The sequence below is a fragment of the Barbus barbus genome, assembly GCF_936440315.1.
Source record: "Barbus barbus genome assembly, chromosome: 20".
Lineage (NCBI taxonomy): Eukaryota > Metazoa > Chordata > Actinopteri > Cypriniformes > Cyprinidae > Barbus > Barbus barbus.
Window position 1 is genome coordinate 31,184,675 of NC_136748.1, and position 23,575 is coordinate 31,208,249.

Consider the following 23,575-nt stretch of genomic DNA (forward strand, 5'->3'; position numbering starts at 1 on the left):
GCGTGCTGTCAAACAGTGTGTGTTACGTGTGCTCTGTCTGTCTGTCTGTGTGTGTGTGTGTGTGTGTGTTACAGGTGTGATGCAGCAGGAGAAGAGTCTGTCTGATGGGAATGTGAGTGTGATCGGTCAGAGACTCGTTTACTCAAACAGATCGTTAGATCCAGGCGAGGAGAAGCCCAGCGACATGACATCATCATCACCACAGATCCGAGCCGCCGGCCGCGAGCCGCTCCGCGCTCTCAGACCCGCTAAAGGTGAGTCGAATTCAGTAAACCTTATGCATTACCAATTAAAACATTTCTTTGCTCATTTGTGTGATCGAAAATACAGTAAAACAGTGAAATTAGAATGTAAAGCAGTTGTTTTCTCTGTGAATATGTGTTAAACTGTAATGTATTTCTGTGATCTGCAGCTGTATTTCCAGCATCATTACTCCAGTCTTCAGTGTCACATGATCTTCAGAAATCATAATAATATACTGATTTACTGCTCAACAAACATCTCTGATTATTATCAATGTTGAAAACTGTTGTGCTGCACAATATTTTTGTGGAAACTGTGATACATTTTATTCTTCAGGATTCACAGATGAACAGAAAGTTCAAAAGAACAGCATTTATTTGAAACAGAAATCTTTCGTAACATAAATGCATTTACTGTCACTTTTGATCAATTTAATACATCTTTTAGGGCAAAAAAAAAAGTATTGATTTGTTGTTAAATTTGACTTATCTCAGTGTGTCACGGTTCGATTACATTTAACCAGGGGCATAGAATTAGGGGGGGGGGGGGGGGACGCTAGGGACGTGTCCCTACCAATATAACTACCAAACTGTCCCTAGCAATACTTTTGATCAAATAATTAAATATATGTATATGTTTTTGTCATTTCAGTCGCACCTGAAACGTCAAATCATTGATATTACCTAACAAGTTACAGTAAATATGTTAGAAAACTGTGTGCTCTCAAGGACGCGCATTTAATACATGTATAGTCACACATCGGAGGAGAAGCGCAGCCGCGTTTAGAGCAACTCACAGGCATCGCACCCAATTCAAGACAGCAGTCTAAAACAGTTCATATAAAAGCCCACATTCAGGAATGAACAAAGTTGCATCGATGAGTTTGAAATGGTGTTTGTTTGACAAAACAGAGCAAACAGAAAGAGAGCGTGATCTATGCCTGTTATTAGCTCTCTCAGGGGTGGACTGGCCATCGGGAGCACCGAGAGAGTTACTGGTGGCCTGGCAGACAATTTGGCCTGCTGCCTACATATTTTTGTTGTTGTTGTTTTTGTTGCCTGCCGAATGTACTGAAGTGATTATTTCCGAATTCGCCATTCAATAATAGTTATACAATTTTTAAAAAAGGTTACTTTTACCATATAAAAGATTTAGTGAAAAGATTTAGTGAAAAAAATAATTAAATTTAGTGAAAAAAGAAAAAAATGAGTGAAAAAAGTAAACACACATAAGGGACAGAGATGTCAGGGAATATGGAGAGACTAAAGCCCTATTCGCACAGGATTAGTATTATCTGGGGACCATGTGTGATTTTGAAATTACCCCCCCCCCCCCCCCCCACATCTGAATTTCGTGTGGTGCGTTCGCACGGGATAAGCCTGTGATTTTACTCTAAATGACTGACTTATCTCCCGGATACCCGGATGTCAAGTCCCTTTCTGTGGTCCAATTAGATGGATTTAAAAAGAAAAAAAGAAACTAATATAGTTTTGTGCCCCGTGTCATTTACATTTCACCAGGTTAAAATAATATCTCAAGCTTTATGCTTGATTTATTTGTAACATTAAACCTTTTCAGCTTTCTCTTTCTGCTAATTGTATGGTTTAGTGATATGACAGCACCCAAAATACTATCAAACACTCCATCGCAGCTCCATTCTTTGTGAAAGATGGATAACAGGAAACAAAAACCTTGAAAAGTGATATACGACCCGCTAAATGCTGGCCAAATCACAGAGATGCTGATTCACATGGGACTAATATTATCACAGGACCTCGGTGTTCAGGGAAATATGGTAGGTCTTTTGCGGGGGAATTTTTACTTTACAAATTACAGACATGACTGATTCTCACGGGATTAAGATCACAGACAACCTCCACTATTATTACAAATGACTGGAGGTCACCAGGTAACTCTAATCCCGTGAGAATAGGGCTTAAAAAGGGAAATGGAAGTTCAGCTGATAACCTTTTAATTATTTTGCCTGAAATTGTGTCCTGCTCCCTATATAAAGCATACGGACAGAAAGACAAACGTTGTGCTGAAAGATACACAATCTTTCAGCCTAGGATAAAGTCATGAACATTAACAATAATTTGGGACAAATATAATGTGATTTTTTTTTTGGTAAACTATGTAAGTGGCAGCAGTAAGTAAGTGTGGGTTTATGTCCCCAGCAATGTCAAAAGCAAACCTACGCCCTTGCATTTAGCTAAATATTTATGTAGAATGCAGCTATTTTACTTTGTAATGATATTATTTCTACTTGATTTTTGATCAACTTAATCAAAACACGACTTCTTTCACAGACATTAAAATCGTAATTGTTTTTGTCTTATGAGTAGTGTATATATTGTCTGAGGATGTCCCGTTGAATAGTTTTTGATGTAATAATGTCCCGTGTTTCTCTCAGGATCTCAGCAGCGCGTGTCTAAGTCGTGCGCTCGTGACATGTCGGAGGGCGTGATCGGACGAGGTCAGTTCACCGCTGTTTTACTGACCACTGATCTAAAGCACAGACACAGTCTCATCCCTCGTTCGTCTTCTTCTCTCATGTCTGCAGGAGTGTTCGGTTCGGTTGTTCTGCCCAGTCGTCTCAGTGTGGCGTCTTCTCCAGAGCAGGGTGACTCGGCCGGTAAAGGCGGTCGTGATCCTCCGTCGGTTGTGTACGGACACGCCTTCTCCAGCGCACTCGTCGAGTCTGACACCAGTCCGGAACCGGAGGAGCTGCCGGTCACTCAGGTGCGTCTCAAACAGGCCCACGGTGTTAAAGAATGACTTTACTTCCAGAATAAAAATGTCCTTATAATTTACTCACCCCCATGTCATCCAAGATGTTCATGTCTGTCTTTTTTTTGAAGAAAAAAATCCAGGATTTTTCTCCATATAGTGGACTTCAGTGGTGGCTGAAGATTTAAAAGTTCAAAATACAGTTTCAATGCAGCTCCAAAGGCCTCTACATGATCCAAAACAATTGGTTATTTTCTGAAAAAAAAATGTATAAACTTTTAACCACAAATGCTGGGCCTACTTTAGCTCTGCGATGCGCGTCGTCACACATTACATAATCCTGTTGGAAAGGTCACTAGGGTTGGGTACTGAACTCTGTACTTTTAAGGGTACCGATCAAAATGCGTCGGTACTACCGAGTGCCGATTCACGTTAAATCATTCGGTACCAAATTTCGGTACCTGAGAACGCATTTGGGTGCATATGAGAGAGAGAGAGCGACCCTGTGACATGGTGTCATCCCTGCAACTCTTTAAAACACAACACACAGGGAAAACTGTATCCAATCATATACAATCATACTGTATACAGAAACTTCACGGCAACCTGTCAAAATAAAAGTGCGGTTTAACATGTAACAGAAATATATTACTCTTGTGTTACTTTTGTACAGTATAATGTACGTCTTTATTCCATTTACTGTCAAATTTAAATAAAACAAAAAATAATTATTACAACCACATTAACCACTTAATTGTAGAAAAAATACAATTATTATTACAACTTCTTTAAAGGAATATTCTCACAATTTTTATATCATGTATTAATTTTAACAGTAGACCTCTGTTTGTTTGCCAAAAAATAAAAGGGTTTCATTTTCATTTGATTAAAAATAAATAAATGTTTCATGCCTTCATTTGATTATCAGAAAAAATAAAAACACAAGAATTTCTGGAAGAAAATAAATTGTAGGGCCCTATTGTTCAAAATGTCTTAGACTTATTGTTTCACTGAAATAAATGTTTCTGTTGTTACACAGAGTAAAGTACCGTTGGGTACCGTACCGGTTCAAATGTGAACGTACTCAACTCTAAAGGTCCCACACGGTTAGTTCTTCATCTTTGTACTTCTGTTAAAAACTCCATCTCATTTTCTCCTGCGACTTTAAAATCTTCTGACATTGTTGTTTTGCCTTTTTTGTAAAGGGCATTTGACTTGTTTTTAGCATGTAACTTTGTAAACGCTGGGTCGGTGCTTCTGCCTGCATCACATCTGACCTTTCCAACATCACCTAGAAAAGACTTGCATCGCAGAGCTAACGCTAGCTGAGCATTTGTGGTTAAAAAGTGTATAAATATCATTTTTTTCAGAAAATATCAGATCGTTTCACTAGATAAGGCCCTTACTCCTCGGCTGGGATCATGTAGAGGCCTTTGGAGCTGCATTTAAACTGCATTTTGAACTTTTAAATCGTCAGCCACCATTGAAGTCCACTATATGGAGAAAAATCCTGCAATGTTTTCCTCAAAAAACTTAATTTCTTTGCGACTGAAGAAAGAAAGATATGAACATCTTGGATGACATGGGTGTGAGTAAATCATGAGGAAATGTTATTCTGGAAGTGAACTTGTTTTAAGTCGAGCCTTCGCTGTGATCCTGAGTCGTGATCTGTGTTACAGGAGAGAGTCAGACTCTCCAAGTTTGCGAGCGACAAGATGCATCAGCGATGTCTAGAGCAGCAGGACACGCCCCCGGCTCAGGACCCAATGAGACGACGCGTGCTCAGCGACGATGTGAAAGGTGAAAGGTCAACAGCAGTGACGGCCATCGCTCATCTGTCGTCTGTGTGCTCACCGTTTCTGTGTTTGTTTGCAGACGTGAGTCTGAATGGATGTGAGACGCTCTCTGATGAATCTCCCTCCAGCCCGATTGGACCGCGGAATCCAGTGAAGTGTCTAAGCCCCGCCCATCAGCCCGCCCCCCCGACCAGCCCACCCAATAGGAACGCAGTGCCACGACTGAGACGAGTGTCTAGTCTGAACCGAACCAGACCTCCTGCGTCACACAGCTCCGGTGAGAGAGAAAATATACACCTCACAAAATCACACAATCTACTTCAGACTTTACGTTACTGCTCAAAAGTTTAGGGTCAGTAAGATTTAAAAAAATATATATGTTTATTTATTCAGCAAGAATGCATTAAATTGAAAAGTGACAGTGAAGGCATTTATAATGTCTCTATTTCAAATAAATGCTGTTCTTTTGAACTTTCTATTCATCTGTGAATCCTGAAAAATAAAATGCATCACAGTTTCCACAGAAATATTGAGCAGCACAACTGTGTTCAACATTGATAATAATCAGAAATGTTTCTTGAGCAGTAAATCAGTATATTATTATGATTTCTGAAGATCATGTGACACTGAAGACTGCAGTAATGATGATGAAAATACAGCTGCAGATCACAGAAATACATTACACTTTAACACATATTCACATAGAAAACAGCTGCTTTAAATCATAATAATATGTCACTGTTTTTAATGTATTTTTGATCAAATAAATGCAGCTTTGGCGAGCAGAGGAGACTTCTTTCAGAAATATCTTACTGACCCCAGACTTTTGAACGGTAGTGATGCTACAGGAAGCTAACACTAAATTGACTCACATTTCCTGCTCTTCAGTGAGTTTTTCCACAGTGCACAGTTCACTTAGTCGTGCAAATGCCCTGCACTGACCCACACTGACCCCTGCAGAACTGTGACCGCACCTTGAGTCAGTAAATTGTAGATCTATCTCAGCTAGGTCAACAAGGTCCCAGGGGTCACACTTATACTATGCTTATCATAAATGCACCGTGAGTTGATTTGGATAAAAGCTTCTACAGACTTCATGAATGTCATGTATAAATATAATCAGTCTATTTTGACGCACTATTTCCCTGTTTAATACTGTAAAGCTGCTTTGACACAATCTGTATAAATAAAGGTGACTTGACTTGTCGCTGAGGTTTGTCTCGGCGTGTGTGATCATAATAAAGTTGTTCATGTTTGTCCATCAGATGAGTTGAATACTGGGAGTCTGAAGAAAGAGGGTCAGGATCAGGCAGATCTGCGGCCGTTCTCTAAACCGGAGCTGGCGCTGACGCAGAGCTTCAGACTGATCGCCTCAGACGACTGGTGAGTCTGTGTTCTGCATTAAAACAGCTGATGAACGGTCCTTCATCAGGAGGGTTGGGTATCGAGAACCAGGTCCATTTTAGAACCGCTTCCAAATTTCCAACGATTCCTGCGTTCACATTTGAATGTATTTGAAAAATGCAGGCATTTCCACCGAAACTGACTTCTTTCATATTTATGACCAGTATGCAGAAAACTACGCCAGTCATGAAAAAATACTATAGTAATTGATAGTAAATACATGCTATAGTAAAGTACTTGAATGAATGTGTTGTGGTAATTCTATAGTCGCTGTGGTAATATAACAACTATAGTAATATAAACAAATTACTGTACCAATACTGTACTACGTTTTCTACAACTATAGGGTATATTATATTACAATACACTACAGTTTACAGCAGTCCAAACTAAAGTATACTACAGTATTTATTATAGTTATTAAAGTTAATACTACAGTATGCTGCAGCATTCATTAACAAAGTGTTGTAAATACTATAATATATACAGTATAATACACTGTACTACAGTATGGTTCAGAAACACTCTATTTCCTATGAATTATTGTAGTATTATATATATATGATTGTAAGAGTGAACATGAACAGATGAGAAAGAAAGCACAGTATTAGAGTATTTTTAGATCTGCATGCGTTCGGTGTTAACGAGACAGCAGCCTAATAAACACACTTCCTGTCGCTGATGTTAATCAAAGAACAAAAGAAAATAATTCACTGATCTTGACTGAATAGATTTAATAACTTTTCATCTATATTTTATGAAAAGAAAACGATGCAGTGTTTTAAACTTTTAATTACAGTTTCTGATGGCTTAGTTGTATTTATTATGCTGTTGTTAATTGATTTGTTTGGTCCTATTTTATTACTGTCTTTAACACTTTAATATTTCAAATGTATATTAGTCGAGTTGTTTTTGCTGTGGTATTTTTGTTGAAAGCATAGGCAAAAGTTCCTCTTGTAGGCCTACACTGCCGCTCAAAAGTTTGGGATCAGTAAGATTATTAATGTTTTTAAGGGAGTCTCTTCTGCTCATCAAGGCTGTATTTATTCCATCAGAAATACAGATATGGCTCACTCTAAAAACATAAAAATTGCACACTGTGTTATGTTTTTAGAGTGAGCCATATCTGAATAAAGGCCTTTTATATTTTTGAACCAGTAGAAGTGCCTTGGATCCAGTCTTTTCTATAGATATATTTTTGTACCCAACCAAAGAGCACCTTCTGGGATCATTAAACGGAGGTCCTTTCAGCAAGTAGCGCTGCAAGATTTTTTCCTTCATTTTTTTTATATTGGATTTTTTATCTTATTGGAAGAATTGGAATCGATAAGCAGCAGAAACGATATCCAACCCCATTCATCACACAAATGGAGATCGACAGATCCTCTTGTAAAGTCGTTAGTGTAAATATGTTCTGTTCATGAAGGGAGAAGAAGATCGAGGGGATGAACTTCCTGCGTAGTTTGGCTCAGTATCACCCTGACGTCCTCATGAGCAGGATTCATGACGTGTGTCTCGCTCTCATTCAGGAGGTCAGTCACTACTGCAGCTCACGCTCACAAACAAGCCATTTCAAGACCAGTCACATTCATTTCTATAGCACTTTATACAGTACAGATCCTTTCAGAGCAGCTTCACAGGGATACACAGGAAAATAACAGCGCTAATCAGGGCTGTCAAATAAAAATTCCAATACTTGTCAAATTCAGAATAAAAATCCTCAAGAGAGCCGCATGTTTACAAAGCATGTAAAATTAATGTAAGTTCAGCTTTTAAAAAACTTTTCTCGAGACTTTATGGCGTTTTTTCCCCATCCCACTGCATCTCATGTTTTTAAATGAAAAAAGTACTCTTTGTGATTGGTTTTCAGTCCTTTATATTAAACTATACTTACATACATGATGCTGTTTTGTTTCTGATTAAGCAACTTAATTAATTATATATATATATGGTTATAAACATTATTTTAAACAGTTGCGTATAAACGAGTCAAAGAGAACACAATCATCACTTCCTGAAACACTGGCACTATGCATCACTAAGAACAGTAGTTGAAGCCACTGAATATAATAATGTTCATATCTGATGAATGACTTGCGTCTCAGAGCGAGCAGATAAACACAATAAATACTGTCACTGCTTTCTGAGGCGGATGCTGATGTTTGGGAACGCAGTCGTTTAACACAATTATACAGAAATATATAATTTATAGAAATAATGTTGCATAATTGATGAATGTTGAAACTAGTTTCAGCTATAAAGCAGCTCTACAGAAGGCAGTAGTGTGATTGTTGTGGTCTTCTCTCTGATGAAGGTTCGTAACCTGCGCTCCGGCGTGTCTCGTGTGGCTGTGGTGACGCTGTGTGAGATGTTTGCGGTGCTGCAGAAGGGAATGGATCAGGAGCTGGACGGGACGGTCAGAGCTCTGCTGCAGAAAGCCGGAGAATCCAACGCCTTCATCAGACTGGACGTGGAGCGAGCGCTGGACAGCATGGTGCAGCACTGCACACTCACACGCAGCATGAGCTCGCTGCTCACCGGAGGACTCGGGTCAGAAACACTCACCCTCACCACATGATCACACACACAACCAGAGACCTCCAAACCATCAACACGATCAAACTCTGCGGTCACACTCAATCTCCTCATCTCTTCTGAGTGATAGTTTAGTGTTTTATCCAGTAGAAGCTCTTTTAGTGTAATTGTTCAGCTGCTGCTTCTCGTGTCAAATCTGGACTGATTTTGATCAAGTAAAGGTCAGAATAACTGCAGTCATATCTCCAGATGAACTCTTACTGGACTGAAGCAGCTCAGCTTTACTTGATTCTCCATCAATCATTTTCTAGATAAATCAGTGCGTCTCAAATCTGATCATCAGGATCTTTAGAGGAGCGTTTGTTTCCAGAAGCTTTACTTTCTCTGTTCCTCAGCGGAGGAATGATCTTCATCTCACATCTTCTGAGGAGCGTTTATTTCTTCAACACACATGCAAACATTGACTGTTTCATCACAAATAGTTCTATTTTTCTGGCTATTATTTGAAGCACATGGTTGAAGATGTTTTGTAATGCTCGTCCGTGTGTCTCATTCACAGTCATCTGAACTCAGTAGTGCGTAAGTGTGCGGCTCAGCATCTCAGTGCTCTGGTGGAGCGGGCCGGAGCCGCCCGTCTGCTGTCCGGTGCTAAAGATCTGACCGACCGAATCCTGCCAGCCGTCTGTAAGCTGGTGCAGGACTCGTCTCAGGAGGCCAGGTGAGCGGCGCAGGGGTCAGAGGTCACGCGGCCTGACGCTCTCGCCTCAGCGCTTCACGCTCTCATTGCTGTCTCTCTCAGGTACTTTGGTCGACGGATGCTGCTTTTTTTGTCCTCTCACCGTGACTTTGATAAAATGTTGGAGAAGTTCATCCCTGCTAAAGAGCTGCCGACTATCAGAGACACCGTCTTCACTCTCAAAACCAAGGTGTGCACCAAACCCGTCACAAACACATCTAGCCGGTTTCCTATATATGTACACTACTGGTTCAAATATTGGCATCAGAATGATTTATTTTTGCATGTTTTCGAAAAAAATCTCTTCTGCTCACCAAGGCTGCATTTATTTGATCGAAAATACAGTAAAAACTGTCAAATATTATTACAATTTAAATATCTGTTTTCTCTGTGAATCTGTGTTAAACTGTAATTTATTTCTGTGATCTGCAGCTGTATTTTCAGCATCATTACTGCAGTCTTCAGTGTCACATGATCTTCAGAAATCATAATAATATACTGATTTACTGATCAACAAACATTTCTGATTATTATCAATGTTGAACACAGTTGTGCTGCTCAATATTTTTGTGGAAACTGATACATTTTATTTTTCAGGATTCACAGATGAATAGAAAGTTCAAAAGAACAGCATTTATTTGAAATAGAAATCTACTGTAACATCATAGTATTAATTAATTAATATATTTTTTTTAAGTTACACTTTCTTTCTCCAATGTTAGCAAAAAAAAACTCTGTGATTGTGGGCGTGTCTGTTTGTGTGTGTACATGGGTGTGTCTGGTGTGATTGTGGGCGTGTCTAAGGCTGAGATTGTGTTCAGTGTTAAACTCCCCTGTGTGTGTGTGTGTGTGTGTGTGTGTGTGTCAGGGTTTGGGGGAGATGCCCCAGGATGCTCCGTCGGCACGGGGCCGGCGCTCTCTCCCGGGCAGTGGGCTGGTGCGCACCTCGTCCCTCACGCGTGAGCCTCTGAGCGGCAGCAGGGATTGTGGGCAGGCGGTGAGTAAAGGGGCCGTGCACAGCCTGGCGGACCGGAGCGAGTACGTCAAACAGATGAAGACGCTGCTCAACTCCAAAGACTTCAGGGAGAGAATGAAGGCCATCGATCAGCTGGTGTGTGACTGCGAGGAGAACCCGGCTCTGGTCATCGGCAGCCTGTTCCCGGTAACTAAACCTGTCAGACGCCACAGATCCGCTGAGTCAGAGCACTCAATGAAACCTTACAATCAAATCAACTTTCACTGATTTTCAGCTTATTTCAATTAACAACTATTAATTTATACTTGTTCAAAGTATTTATAAAAAATATTGTTTATAAAGCTTCAACTCATTTTATTTCAGCTACTTGCCAAGGCAACATTTCTCATGTTCATTTAGGTTAATTTGATATACTAAAATAACAAAAAATTAAATAATAATTAATAAAACTATAAGAAATATTTTAAAAATGACAAAAACACACAAAAAAATACTAAGACTTTAACTATAATTAAAATAAAAACAGAAAATATACAAATAAGAACTAATTCAAAATTATATAATAGTATGTTAGTGATTCTAAAATAACATTGCTCTTAATAGAATTAATTATAATTGAGTCCAAATATTACATAAATAATTATAATTTATATAATCTTGATTTAAATAGAATTAAGAGTGTTAGATGCTTTGTTATTTGATTATTTTAGTATCATTGGGATATAGGTTTTATTAATATTTTGAATTCATTTTTATTTTTAGGTTTTCTGTTTTAATTCTAGTTTAAGTTTTAGTCATGTTGTGTTTTTGCCATTTTTATTCTTAAAAATTTTTTTTTTATTAAAAGTTAATTTAATTTAATTTTTTTTAAATATCCTATTTCAGCTAATGATTATTTTATTTCAAGTAATATTTTTTATGGTTTTAGTTCACTATAATAACCCTGGTTTGATCTTCTGAAGATCGTAACGTCTCTGAAGATGATGATGATGCTGATGATGTTGATAATGCTGATGATGATGCTGATGATGATGCTGATGATGTTGATGATGCTGATGATGTTGATAATGCTGATGATGATGCTGACGCTGCCGGTCTGCCGCAGGTGTTTGATGCTCTGAAGGCACGTCTGCAGGAGTCCAATAGTAAGGTGAACCTGCGGGCTCTGGAGGCTCTTCAGACCATCGTGGCTCTGCTCAGAGACAGTCTGGCTCCAGTGCTCAACCTCCTGATCCCCGCCGTCGTGGACAATCACCTCAACTCCAAGAACAGCAGCATCTCCACGGCGGCGCTGGGGGCCGTTCAGGCTCTGATGCACAACATCGGTGCGTGGAGTTTGACGTCACACTGATTTGAGCGGATCTTCAGTGCGTTTGACTCTGACTCTGTGTTTCAGACAACAGCCTCCTGCTGCAGCCCTTCTGCTCCAAAGCCCAGTATCTGAGCGGGAAAGCCAAGCTGGACCTCATCGAGAGAGTCGCAGGTCAGTCCAGACGAGGGCTTAATTCACCCTTCCACAAAATAAGACCTTAAAAACTCTTCAAAGTCATGGCATTAAATGGTGCATCACTGCAAAAATAAATATCTTCCTCAGTATTTCTGTCATGTTTTCCAGTAAAAATATCTTTCCTTGAATCAAGATACATTTACTGGAGACGCAAAGATGAAGATACTAGTCATGTTTTCTAAGAAACAAAATGAAGTGAGTTTATGATTAAAACAAGAACAAATATCTGTCAGTGGGGAATGAAAACATGTTTTCCCTTTAAGTTGAGTTTTCTAAGCTCATTGTAGGACTGCACAATTAATCGAAATAAAACTCAAATCAAGATTCGGCTTTAGTGTGATTATGAAATCACAAAGGCTGTGATTTTGAGTTAAATAAATACATGTATAGTGTGCTAGGGTTGCACGATACACCGGTACTACGGTAGTATCGCGATACTAAAGCTTAAAAACACCCACGGTGCCATTGCAGTTTTTAAACGGTAGTATCGTCCATACGATCAGGGCCGTTTCTAGCCATTTTGACGCCCTAGGCGAAATCCCTATTAGCCCCCCCCCCCCCATCCAACTCCCACACCCAAACAAGATAATTAACATTACATACAACATTACATAAAACTGATTATGTAAACACTCAAACCTTAAATAACAACATTGATACATTTACAAATTGGTTGTCATAGTAACGACACTAATTTGTGGAAATTCATTGTGAGTTCCACAAATCTGAATGCATACGGCCTATTTGTAAATTGACTGTTGCGAGAAAACATTTTGCACAGTTTATTATCTGTGATATCATTATAGCCACTGGATGCCTGTAGAGCTCTGTGTAACAATCCCTAGTTGCTAAGATTGTCATCACGCATAAATTCATTTGATTATGTTTGGATTTGGATATATGTTTAGATATTATCAATGGCTACTTTTTGACTTCATCTGTTTTTTTTGTTCAGTTGTTTTGTTGTTGTGTCAGTTATTGTGTTATTTCAGTCAAATCTATAACTACATGGGCCTATAAAAGTGAGGGGATGATCAGTGATAAACGTAATCAGAATGCAGCTGCTTGTTGTTTTATGTTGGCATACAGGCTTCGTCAGAATGAGAGTACTCTAGCCCAATGATGTTGGCGGCAATCATATTCCAGGGACAGGGTGTCCATGCCACTCTTGATCACAACCCTGTTCAAATGTTGTGGCAGTACATGCACTCATTGGCACCCCTCCAGCTGGTGGCGCTCTAGGTGACCGCCTAGCTTGCCTATGCCTAGAAACGGTACTGCATACGGTACTACCGTAAGATATGCTGTATCCATGGCAGGAACATGGTTTAAAACGTTCATTTGAACATGCATGCCAGCAGAAACATTACAAGTTGATTGCCAAATGTCTTTCTGCTGAGCTCTGTGTAGTATAGGCTATGCTTTATAAGGATTGAGTGTTTCCCGACGCTTCAGTTCAGTTTGCAGTGAGAAGTTGCTCTCGCACGTCGTTGCTCATGCTGCAGTTTATCAGAAGAAAGGGTCTGATGTCGTTTTAAAAAACAGCAGCTCAAGCATCACTTATTCAACATCATAATATCTTACGAGAAAGTATTCTCACAGTTCTATTAATCTGACCACTTCTAGAATAATAGCTTGTTTATCGTTAAGTATTTATCACATAAATTAGAAATTATGATTTAGAAAATTTTAATCATGCAGCCCTGCCCCACTGACAAATACAGCACGTGTTTATATTTTAATCATAAACTGACATCATTTTGATCAATTTGTCAGAAAACATTTAGTCATTTAGCAGATGCTTTTATCCAAAGTGACTTACAAATGAGGACAATGGAAGCAATCAAAACCAACAAGACTTTCTTTTTGATATTTGTATTTATATATTTCATTTTCAGTTTCTGTACTTGGTCTTAAAAAGCTCTCGATCGGACCCCAGTGATAAGCGTGTCTGGAGCTGAAAGCGTGGTGTTTGTGTTGTTTCTCAGAGCTGGTGATGAAGCTTTACCCGCGCAAACCTCAGCTGGTGGAGCAGAAGGTCCTGCCGCTCTTCTGGACTCTTCTCAGCTCGTCCGGTAACGGCGGAAACGTCCGGGCGGCCACAGCCAAGCTGGCAGAAGCGCTGCATGCACACATGGGCCAGACGCTGCTGGAGAACGCCGCCGCATCGCAGTCTGCAAACATACAGAGCGACCTGAATGAGCTTCTGAGAGCCGCTCAGTCCTCCTGGACACAGACTGAGCATCTCTAACACACGTGTGAATAAACACTCGCTTTCTCAGTCTGACCATCTGACGCTTTGCACTTTCATGGAGACTGCACACTACAGAACATGACCTTTAAATGCACAATCACTCCGATGTTGTTTTGTACCGTGTGCTCTGATCATTTCTACCAGACACGTGTGTGTGTGTGTGTGCGTGTGTGTGTGTGTGCGTGCAGATTTACTCCAGATTTTGTACTGTATAATAGCACAGTATTAGCTGTACGGATGCTGTGTGTCGCTGCTGTACGGTGTATATATATATATATATATATCACGAATAGTGACTTCATTATGGCCTGTTTTTAGTGCGACCCGTCCTAGGTTATTTGCATGACCAGATTTATATTTGGGTTTTTAAAAACAAAAGAGTAAAATCATCAGTTTGAGCAGGAAGGATGGCGGTGTGTTTCAGTGGAATCAGAATAATACGTGAGCTCATGTCCAGATGTAGTTCTCAGTTTAGTGCCAGTCATTCCAGAACAGCCTTGATGAGATTTAACATTAAATTATATCAGAGAGATTATCTATATAATAAAGTGTCCTATTTCTGTAAACACGTGTTCTGTGATGGTTCTCACTATCTTCATTAGTTTTCCTGTTAGATCTTCATAGTTTATGTTTATGTGAAACAATAATTCACGTTCTGATTTAAGGTTGCTTCTGCTTTGGCCGGTGTTTTCACATTATTCTTCTACACACCATGAGCTTAATGATTAAAAAGAAATGATCAATTCTTTATATATTGTGACTAGTAACTTCACGTTTCCGTGACCAACTAAATTAGACATTTATTTATTAAAAAACTAAACATTTGACTTATTAGAGAACATACACTGTAACAATCTAACATGAGATCCAGGGCTTTTTCAAGCTTTTTAACGCCGCAGACGCTCTATGATGGACCCCTTGTGAGGCCCCAGATACAGGTATATTTGACAGCATAAAGACCGTTTTATACAGTGGAAACAACTTTATAAATATGTTAAATATTACCTGAAAATAATATTCAGTTTCTATTACATTCACTCTGCACAATAATAATATTATATATTATTATTATATTACTGAATTGCTCTTAAAAAACATTACACTGACTCTGTGCAATTAATGAAAATACAACTGTACTTTTTATTATCAGAGTTATACAGTAATATTAAAAATATATTACTATGATATAATTGTGTTGTTTTTATTAATCTATATATAGTATATTATAAATGTGTATAATATTACATGGAGAATATTCAGTTTCTATTACAATGTCTCTGTACAATTAGTTAAAATATAATATAAAACATGAATAAATACATTATTCATTAATATTATTATGTGCCGAGACTATATTCCGTGTAAAATATTATTTGGAGAATATATAGTTTCTGTCACATTATCTTTTTCTAAGCACCATCAAAATAAAGATGCATAAACATAAACATAAAATGCTGACTATAATAAAATAATTATTATAGTTTTTGATCAGCCTTTTTAAATAAGAAACAGTAATCAAATCAAATTCTGTCATTTTCCCTTTTTTAATGATTAGTTTTAAAGCTATATTTTTTCCTCGTATTTCAGTTTGAAGACCTGCTGTAAATATTCAGAATATTCAGACATTAACTCTGTTTTACTGATTCAACTCAAAAGTGAAACGCTTTTCCACCAAACTTTAATCATTTTGTGAATTTTTTTCTATTATATTTTTGTTACTGTCCTCTGGGCACTGTTTCATTATATTAATGTTGCTCATGTTTTTCTATTTTTCTTTACATCTGATCTGAACGTTTCTCACGCTTTCCCCGTCTGCGCATGCGCACGCTGTTTGACGCTCTGTCGGTGACGTCAGCCGTACGCGCCACATTCGAGCCGCCGTTTCGCTCTCTCCGCTGTGTTTACGTTTGTTTTGGAATATAATAACCCGCTTATGTTTCGGTTATGAGCGCTAATAAACACGCAGCGCTTCCGCGCGTCTGATGTCGTCGCGGTATGATCGGTCTGACAGGATTTAGCCGCGTTTGTGTGTTAATATCCACCGAAGATGAAGCTGAGGTGATTCTACGATGAGCGCCAAACAGAGAACGTTATTCCAGTCCTGGAGCCTCCGAGACCAGAGCAAAACCAGCACCAAACCAGGCCTGGACTCCAGAGACCAGAGCAAAACCAGCACCAGACCAGGCCTGGACTCCAGAGACCAGAGCAAAACCAGCACCAGACCAGGCCTGGACTCCAGAAATCAAGGTGAATTTCTCCTGAGAAGCTCTGAAGGCTGAAGCTGCTTTAAACACAACATTCAGTTCATATCCATTTCTGACATTATTTTTGACAGCATCCTCTCTTTTACACGAGTGCTTCAAACTTTTAACAGTAACTTTAGGGTTCCACGGGTCTAAAGGTGCTTTTCTCTGCGTCCAAACAAAAATATACGTTTGTTTTGAAAAGCCCAGTATTGATACAAATACTATGGTTTCATTCTAAATATGTGATTATCTCTGATATGGACACCCAACATAATATATGATATTTACCATCTGAATCTAACCATGTCAACAGATGGAAATTCAGCCATCACGTTATTTAAAAACTGTTGCTGTAATTAGCTTAAACAAAACTAAAAATCATTAAGAAAATATATTTAGCCATTCTCATTTGCAACATTTAAATAAAAGATCAAATATTAGATCAAGCTTTGCTCTGCTGCTCGCGATCACATCAAGGATCAGACAAATATACACCTGCATCTGCAAAAGCTGCAAAACAACCAATTACAAATATTTACTTAACACTGAACATGTTTTACATTCTAGCAGCCATTATACCTACAAATCACAATTTAACTTAAAATTCATAAATTAGTCAAATGTTTTTTTGTCCATTTTTGAGACCCCCTTCTTGAATCAGGCATGTATTTTTTACTGTACAAATAACTGCAGCCTTCTTTTAAAACATTAGTAAAATATCACAGATCCCAATTTGAACACTATGTGTGAGTGTTATAATAAATGTATTAAAGGCAGGGTAAGTGATTTCTGGAAGCCAATGTTGATATTTGAAATCACCAAAACAAACACGCCCCTGCCCCCCAGAAGGGTCTAGATCCGCCCCACACACACGCAGCCTACGCAACCCAGGCCACGATTAGTTCTGTGAAACATAAGGCGCTATTCCACCGAAATTACCTGGAACAATACAGTCAGGTCCATAAATATTGGGACATCGACACAATTCTAACATTTTTGGCTCTATACACCAGCACAATGGATTTCAAATGAAACGAACAAGTGCTTTAACTGCAGACTGTCAGCTTTAATTTGAGGGTATTTACATCCAAATCAGGTGAACGGTGTAGGAATTACAACAGTTTGCATATGTGCCTCCCACTTGTTAAGGGACCAAAAGTAATGGGACAGAATAATAATCATAAATCAAACTTTCACTTTTTAATACTTGGTTGCAAATCCTTTGCAGTCAATTAGAGCCTGAAGTCTGGGACGCAGGTGAAGTGGGAGGCACATAAGCAAACTGTTGTAATTCCTACACCGTTCACCTGATTTGCAACCAAGTATTAAAAAGTGAAAGTTTGATTTAGAGCAGCGTACTTGATAACTTCAGTCAGCTCCCGGCTGCTGCAATCTTCCTCTGTGTTTACAGACGAAATATATCAAACATTGCCTCTTTTCGTTTTCATTTAAACATATTAATAGAATAAAGACCAAAGATTACCTGTTAGATTTACCCAAAATGAATGATATCTTATGTTTATCCACTACAGAGTCATCAGAGCCAGTGGGAAATGTCAGAAGGACTAGCCGAGGTTATGCTCCTCTCTTCGGGGCGCATGAGCACTGAGCACCCGGTGATCGCCTGGAGCTCACGCCTCTGAAATCAAAAGCACATTTTCAAATAGGGGCTGTTTTTATAAATAAACCGCAGATTTGAGTTTTAAACAACTACATTCTCGGCTGAAATACAGGCATCCAGTGTAGGCAGACTTTAGCTGGTGTAGACACAGTGTTACTCAGCTATCCAGAAGAAACAAAGCAACCTCGGCGTCTGATCGCAGGCCTTCTGCTCCTCGAGTTCTCTCCAGCGCTGGAAAGCTGATCCGATATTTACACGGGTCCTACTTCTTGCCTTATCGCTCCGCAGTCGTTTTCCTCTTTTTGTTTTTTATCTTCTCTATCTTTCTGTCGCTCGTCTGTTCACTGAACGCTCTCTCCTCCACATCACGAGTAGACACGCCCCTTACTGCTGATTGGCCACAAGTTTGTTTTGGTACTCAGCCCCGACTCAGTTTTCTAAAACGTTTTTGAAAAATTACATACCCTGCCTTTAATAGAGCTGTTGTAATTATTGTCTTAATTTTATTTTAAAAATGTTATTGAGCAGCTGTCGAGTAACACTGTTTCAGTGCAGATTTTCCTCGTGCTTGGACTTTGAACTTTCCTGGGGAAAGTACTAGTGTTTTAATAATTCTGGCCAGCACTGTACACTGAAAGTTACTTCTGTGTTTGGAACGAATACTTTACGAGTTTATCCACTTACCCTAAACCGTACCCGAGTATGTCACATAGCCTGCTTTCTATAACGCCCACAGATCCCGCAGCGGCTCCTGATGAAGACGAGGATGATGATGATGTGATGCTGGTGGCGGTGTATGAGGCCGAGCGCTCGCTGCAGGCCGCTCCGGAGCCGGGCTTTGACCCCTCGGCGGGCCGGGTCTGGATCTACCCTGTTAATTACCCGCTCCGCGAGTACCAGCTGCGGATCTCTGAGGCGGCGCTGCTGCAGAACACACTGGTCTGCCTCCCCACCGGCCTCGGCAAGACCTTCATTGCCTCCGTACTCATGTACAACTTCTACCGCTGGTTCCCCGCCGGCAAGATCGTCTTCATGGCCCCCACCAAACCGCTGGTGGCCCAGCAGATCCAGGCCTGCCACGGGGTCATGGGCATCCCGCAGGAACACATGGCCGAGCTCACAGGTCTCTGACCCCACAAGCTCATGACCTCAGAAGGTCCTAGGGACCGAGCCCCAATCAGACTGTAGTGCAGGAGTTAATGAATGAAGTCTAATTTAGCATTGAATGAATGAATGAATGGGGCTGCTCAAAATAATACTTTTATAGTTAGAGGTATAGTAGTAATAATATTTAATAATATCAATAAAAACTTTATATCACATAGTTAAGGCTTAATATTACCTAATTAAATAAAATTATATATATATATATATATATATATATAAATGTATGTATATATATGTTACCACAAAGCCAGTCATAAGGGTTTTGAGATTTATTTTGTTTGTTATGATAGAACAATATTTGTCTGAGATACAACTATTTGAAAATCTGGAATCTGAGGGAGCAAAAAAATCTAAATATTGAGAAAATCTCCTTTAAAGTTGTTCAAATGAAGTTCTTAGCAATGCATATTACTAATCAAAAATGAAGTTTTGATATATTTACGGTAGGAAATGTACTAAATATCTTCATGGAACATGATCTTTACTTAACCTAATGATTTTTGGCATAAAAGAACATTTAAAAAAAACTAAAAGTGGAATAAAAATGAATAGAAACTATTTAAAATAAATAATAGACATATTTAAAATAAATAAAAATGCACAACAAAATAACTAAAACTTCAACTAAAATTAAAATTAAAACCAAATTTAAAAATTAAAACTAAGTATTAATAAAAGCAACAATAGTATATCAATGATACTAAAATGACTGCATAGAACTTTGCAAAACCACAGGTTTATAAATAAATAACCTTTTTTGGTGATATTATTGTCATTCTTATAAAAAATATTAATATATAGAATTATAATATTAATTAATAACTATTAATAATGTGTTGTTCAATTATGTAAACATTATTTATTATTTAAAATATATTGTTTAATATTATAAATATTATGTAAAATGATTTAAATATTTTCTTCACCACTAGAAGCTGCTGGTTCTCCATAAATTGCTGAAACCTGTAATCATGAATGGCTTGTGATTGTGTTAAGTGTATGTTGACACATATGTTGGTTAGGGCTGGGAAAATAAATCAATGCATCGTGAATCAAACAATGATTCTGAGATTTTCTGAATGCATGGCGATTGTTTCTGGAGTGGATTCTGAGGTTAGTTTGAACAGCAGGTGGCGCTGCATGCTTTCTGCAAAAAGGTTGAAGTGAATTACAAGGGTGTTCACAGTGGCCTGTGTTCATATTAATCTTTACATTAATCGCTCTTCAGCACTCTTCTTCATCAGCATTTGAGTGTGTGGATAAAAACTAGATTAGAACACCATCTGCTGTTAAAATATAAGCTCAGAATCCATTCCAGAGAGAATCGTCATGCCTTCAGAAGATCTCGGAATCCATTCTGCATCAGTTTATCGTCTCAGCCCTGATGTTGGTGTGTGTTTGCTGTAGGCTCGACGGCGGCGCAGCAGCGGCGGGAGCTCTGGAGATCCAAGCGCGTCTTCTTCTTGACTCCTCAGGTGATGGTGAACGATCTGAGCCGTAACACCTGTCCGGCCGCACAGGTCAGGTGTGTGGTGATCGACGAGGCCCACAAGGCCACCGGGAACCACGCATACTGTCAGGTAGAGCTTCACCTGCTTTGAGACGCAGCCCGGTGCATGATGGGAGACCCGTTCTGATCGTTTGTGTTCGTTCTGCAGGTGATTCGTGAGCTGCACAACCAAACGCAGCAGTTCCGAGTTCTAGCGCTCAGCGCCACACCTGGAGGAGACGTCAAGGTGAGATTTGGAGAAATGTGTCTCTGCATCAGTGTCTCAGCAATGGATGCTCTGCAGTGAATGGGTGCCGTCAGAATGAGAGTCCAAACAGCTGATAAAAACATCACAATAATCCACACCACTCCAGTCCATCAGTTAACATCTGGAGAAGACAAAAGCTCAAACAAATCCAGCATTAAGACATTTTTAACTAAAATACCACAGAGTCCATAATCCATAATAACTCTTCCTCCAGTGAAAAGGTGCATCAAAATCCAGCCACATTTTTTTTATATCTGTTTTGTCTTGTAAACGCTTCTTGATCTGCAGATTTCTCTCCTGATTCAGATCAGAACACTTTTTCACTGGAGGAAGAGTTATTATGGATTATGGACTTAATGCTGGATTTGTTTCAGCTTTTGTCTTCTCCAGATGTTAACTGATGGACTGGAGTGGTGTGGATTATTGTGATGTTTTTATCAGCTGTTTGGACTCTCATTCTGACGGCACCCATTCACTGCAGTGTTAAGACGACGTCCATCAGATCAGTCATCTGTCAGTATCAGGTGTGTGTGTGATATTTGTGTGTGTGTTTCAGGCAGTGCAGCAGGTGATCTCTAACCTGCTGATCTCTCACATCGAGCTGCGATCGGAGGACAGTCCAGACGTCCAGACGCACGTCCATCAGCGCAGTCTGGAGAAGATGGTGGTTCCGCCGGGAGAGACGCTCACACAGTATCAGATGCGATACCTGCAGGTACGTCACTGATGATCTGATGTGCTTCAGCGTCGGTGGAGGTTTCTCACGAGACTGGGGGATTGTGAAGGTGTATCTGACCTGTCGTGTGTTGTTCAGGGTGAATAAGAGACTGAGAGATGGCTGGATGATTCAGGTGTGACTGTGTTTAAATCACAGTGGAATCAGATCCGGGCCTGTATTCACAAAACATCTTCAGGCTAAAAGTAGCTCATAACTCGACGATTTAGTAGAAAATCTTAAAAATAATGGGCGTGTCAGTCCTAAATTTATTTCACAGTGTTTTAGCACTAAAACTAGCTCCTGAATCTGTGAAAGGTTAGGAGTAGAGAAGAGGAATCCTAAGTCACTAAAACCAAGCCCCAAACTATCCTAAAATAGCTGTTCCCGGCAATCTGCCTCGGAACATAAACATTTTAGAAACATTTGATGATAATGAGCTTTTATAAAGTTATCACATTTGGTTTTGGAGGTTATCTACAGTTTGGTTTTCTTTTACGTTTGCATGTCTTACTATCAGCCATGATTATTCAAAGACTATTCATATGCATATTCACTGATTATGAGAAGCATGCATGTAAGAGGCTGACACATGTGACTTGTTTAATTAGTGACAATTATCCTGCATTTTAAAATCTTGATTTGAATGTGGCAATTAACATTTTTATTTTTAAATCTTTAGTTGAATATGGCAACATGATTTCGTGCTCTACAATATTTCTATGAATAAATCTCTGACAGAGACTATCAGCCAATCACTGAGTGCATAGTTAATGATCATGCTGACATCACCCATAGCAACGAAGTAAACCCCTCCCCTTTACTCTGAGCTTAAGACTTCTCTCTGTTCCTCAGCACAAGTGTCTCAGCAGCTTTGTGAAGAGGTTTCAAGAGAAAACTCTTTTACTGCTATTTATGAGAGCTCTTAGTGGTGAGAGATGTTTTGTGAATACAGGCCCTGAAGGGATTTCTTCTACTCGTTGTTGTTGTGTGTTAAAGTGTTTTGGAGGATGTTTCATCAGAGCAGTTATGTTGATAAGTCAGTATGAGATATGAGTGTTTCTCTGAGCTGCTTGTGTTTGTTGGGGTTGTTGTCGTCCTCTGCTGGTGTCAGATCATCATCACACTGCTGGACTGCTGTCTGACCGTGTTTTGGGTTCTCCTTCATGTCTGCAGTGCTTTATTCCCGCTGAGCAGAACTCCACATGAAGGTTTATTCACGTCTCACCGGAGCGCTGGAATGTTTTGTTCCTCCGGCGCAGACCAGCAGATCCATGAGCTTCAGCTCAGAGACGTGAAGCTGCCTCTTTACATGATCTGTGATCTCGCTCAGAAACCTCTGCTTTATCACGCATCAGCTCCTTCAGTCGCTGCAGGGACGTTTTTGTCAGCTGAAACCCTTTGAGTATTATAATATTTATTTTCAAAATGTTATTGTAATGTGTATATTTTTTTAAGCCCCCCCCCTCTTTGTTAAAATTTCAGTTCCAAAAAAAAAAAAAAAAAGATTCAAATTAACATCCACACATCCAGAATTCCACAGAAATTATCAAATGTAAAAATATATATATATACATATATTTTTTTTTTTTAAATAAATATTTTAAATATTACAAATATATATATATATATATATATATATATATATATGAGAGAGAATTTAAAATATTTCCCATGATAAATAGTCCCCATGAGATTTTAAACTAATATATCAGTTCCAAGAACGATCAATCATAAAAAAAAAGCAATTAGATTTTAGATTGAATTTTAATCCATTATTCAGAAAACTGATGGTCTTGTGTAGGTATGGTTGGAAAGGGGTGGAAAACTTCTGGTAGGTTTCCAGAAACTTTCTGAAAATCCTCTGAAGGTTTTTGTAAAGTTTCTG

At 39.1% G+C, this 23,575-nt stretch overlaps 2 protein-coding genes across 6 annotated transcripts in view; both read left to right on the plus strand.

The window, feature by feature from the left end:
- LOC306886808 (TOG array regulator of axonemal microtubules protein 1-like) overlaps positions 1–14,178 on the plus strand; it is a gene marked incomplete at its 3' end in the record, with an annotated part of 31,500 nt that extends 17,322 nt beyond the window's left edge. Inside the window, exons 10-23 of the mRNA XM_079444113.1 lie at positions 75–254; positions 2,657–2,719; positions 2,807–2,985; positions 4,653–4,773; positions 4,849–5,046; positions 6,035–6,152; positions 7,600–7,705; positions 8,488–8,723; positions 9,268–9,426; positions 9,508–9,634; positions 10,313–10,606; positions 11,526–11,745; positions 11,817–11,903; positions 13,916–14,178. Of these exons, the coding sequence (XP_079300239.1) occupies positions 75–254; positions 2,657–2,719; positions 2,807–2,985; positions 4,653–4,773; positions 4,849–5,046; positions 6,035–6,152; positions 7,600–7,705; positions 8,488–8,723; positions 9,268–9,426; positions 9,508–9,634; positions 10,313–10,606; positions 11,526–11,745; positions 11,817–11,903; positions 13,916–14,178 (2,351 nt within the window). The remainder of the gene's footprint in view (positions 1–74; positions 255–2,656; positions 2,720–2,806; positions 2,986–4,652; positions 4,774–4,848; positions 5,047–6,034; positions 6,153–7,599; positions 7,706–8,487; positions 8,724–9,267; positions 9,427–9,507; positions 9,635–10,312; positions 10,607–11,525; positions 11,746–11,816; positions 11,904–13,915) is intronic.
- Positions 14,179–16,014: 1,836 nt separating this feature from the next.
- LOC306886385 (Fanconi anemia group M protein-like) overlaps positions 16,015–23,575 on the plus strand; it is a 59,367-nt gene continuing 51,806 nt past the window's right edge. For 4 of the 5 annotated variants that reach the window (XR_013785624.1, XM_079443438.1, XM_079443437.1 and 1 more), the window contains exons 1-5: positions 16,018–16,428; positions 18,785–19,171; positions 20,623–20,795; positions 20,874–20,951; positions 21,529–21,687. Coding sequence is in view for 4 of the 5 variants with exons in the window: in XM_079443438.1 (XP_079299564.1) it covers positions 16,251–16,428; positions 18,785–19,171; positions 20,623–20,795; positions 20,874–20,951; positions 21,529–21,687 (975 nt within the window). In the remaining variant the exon portion in view is untranslated. Of the gene's footprint in view, positions 16,429–18,784; positions 19,172–20,622; positions 20,796–20,873; positions 20,952–21,528; positions 21,688–23,575 lie in introns of all 5 variants that reach the window. The other variant, XM_079443436.1, reaches the window with a different exon arrangement.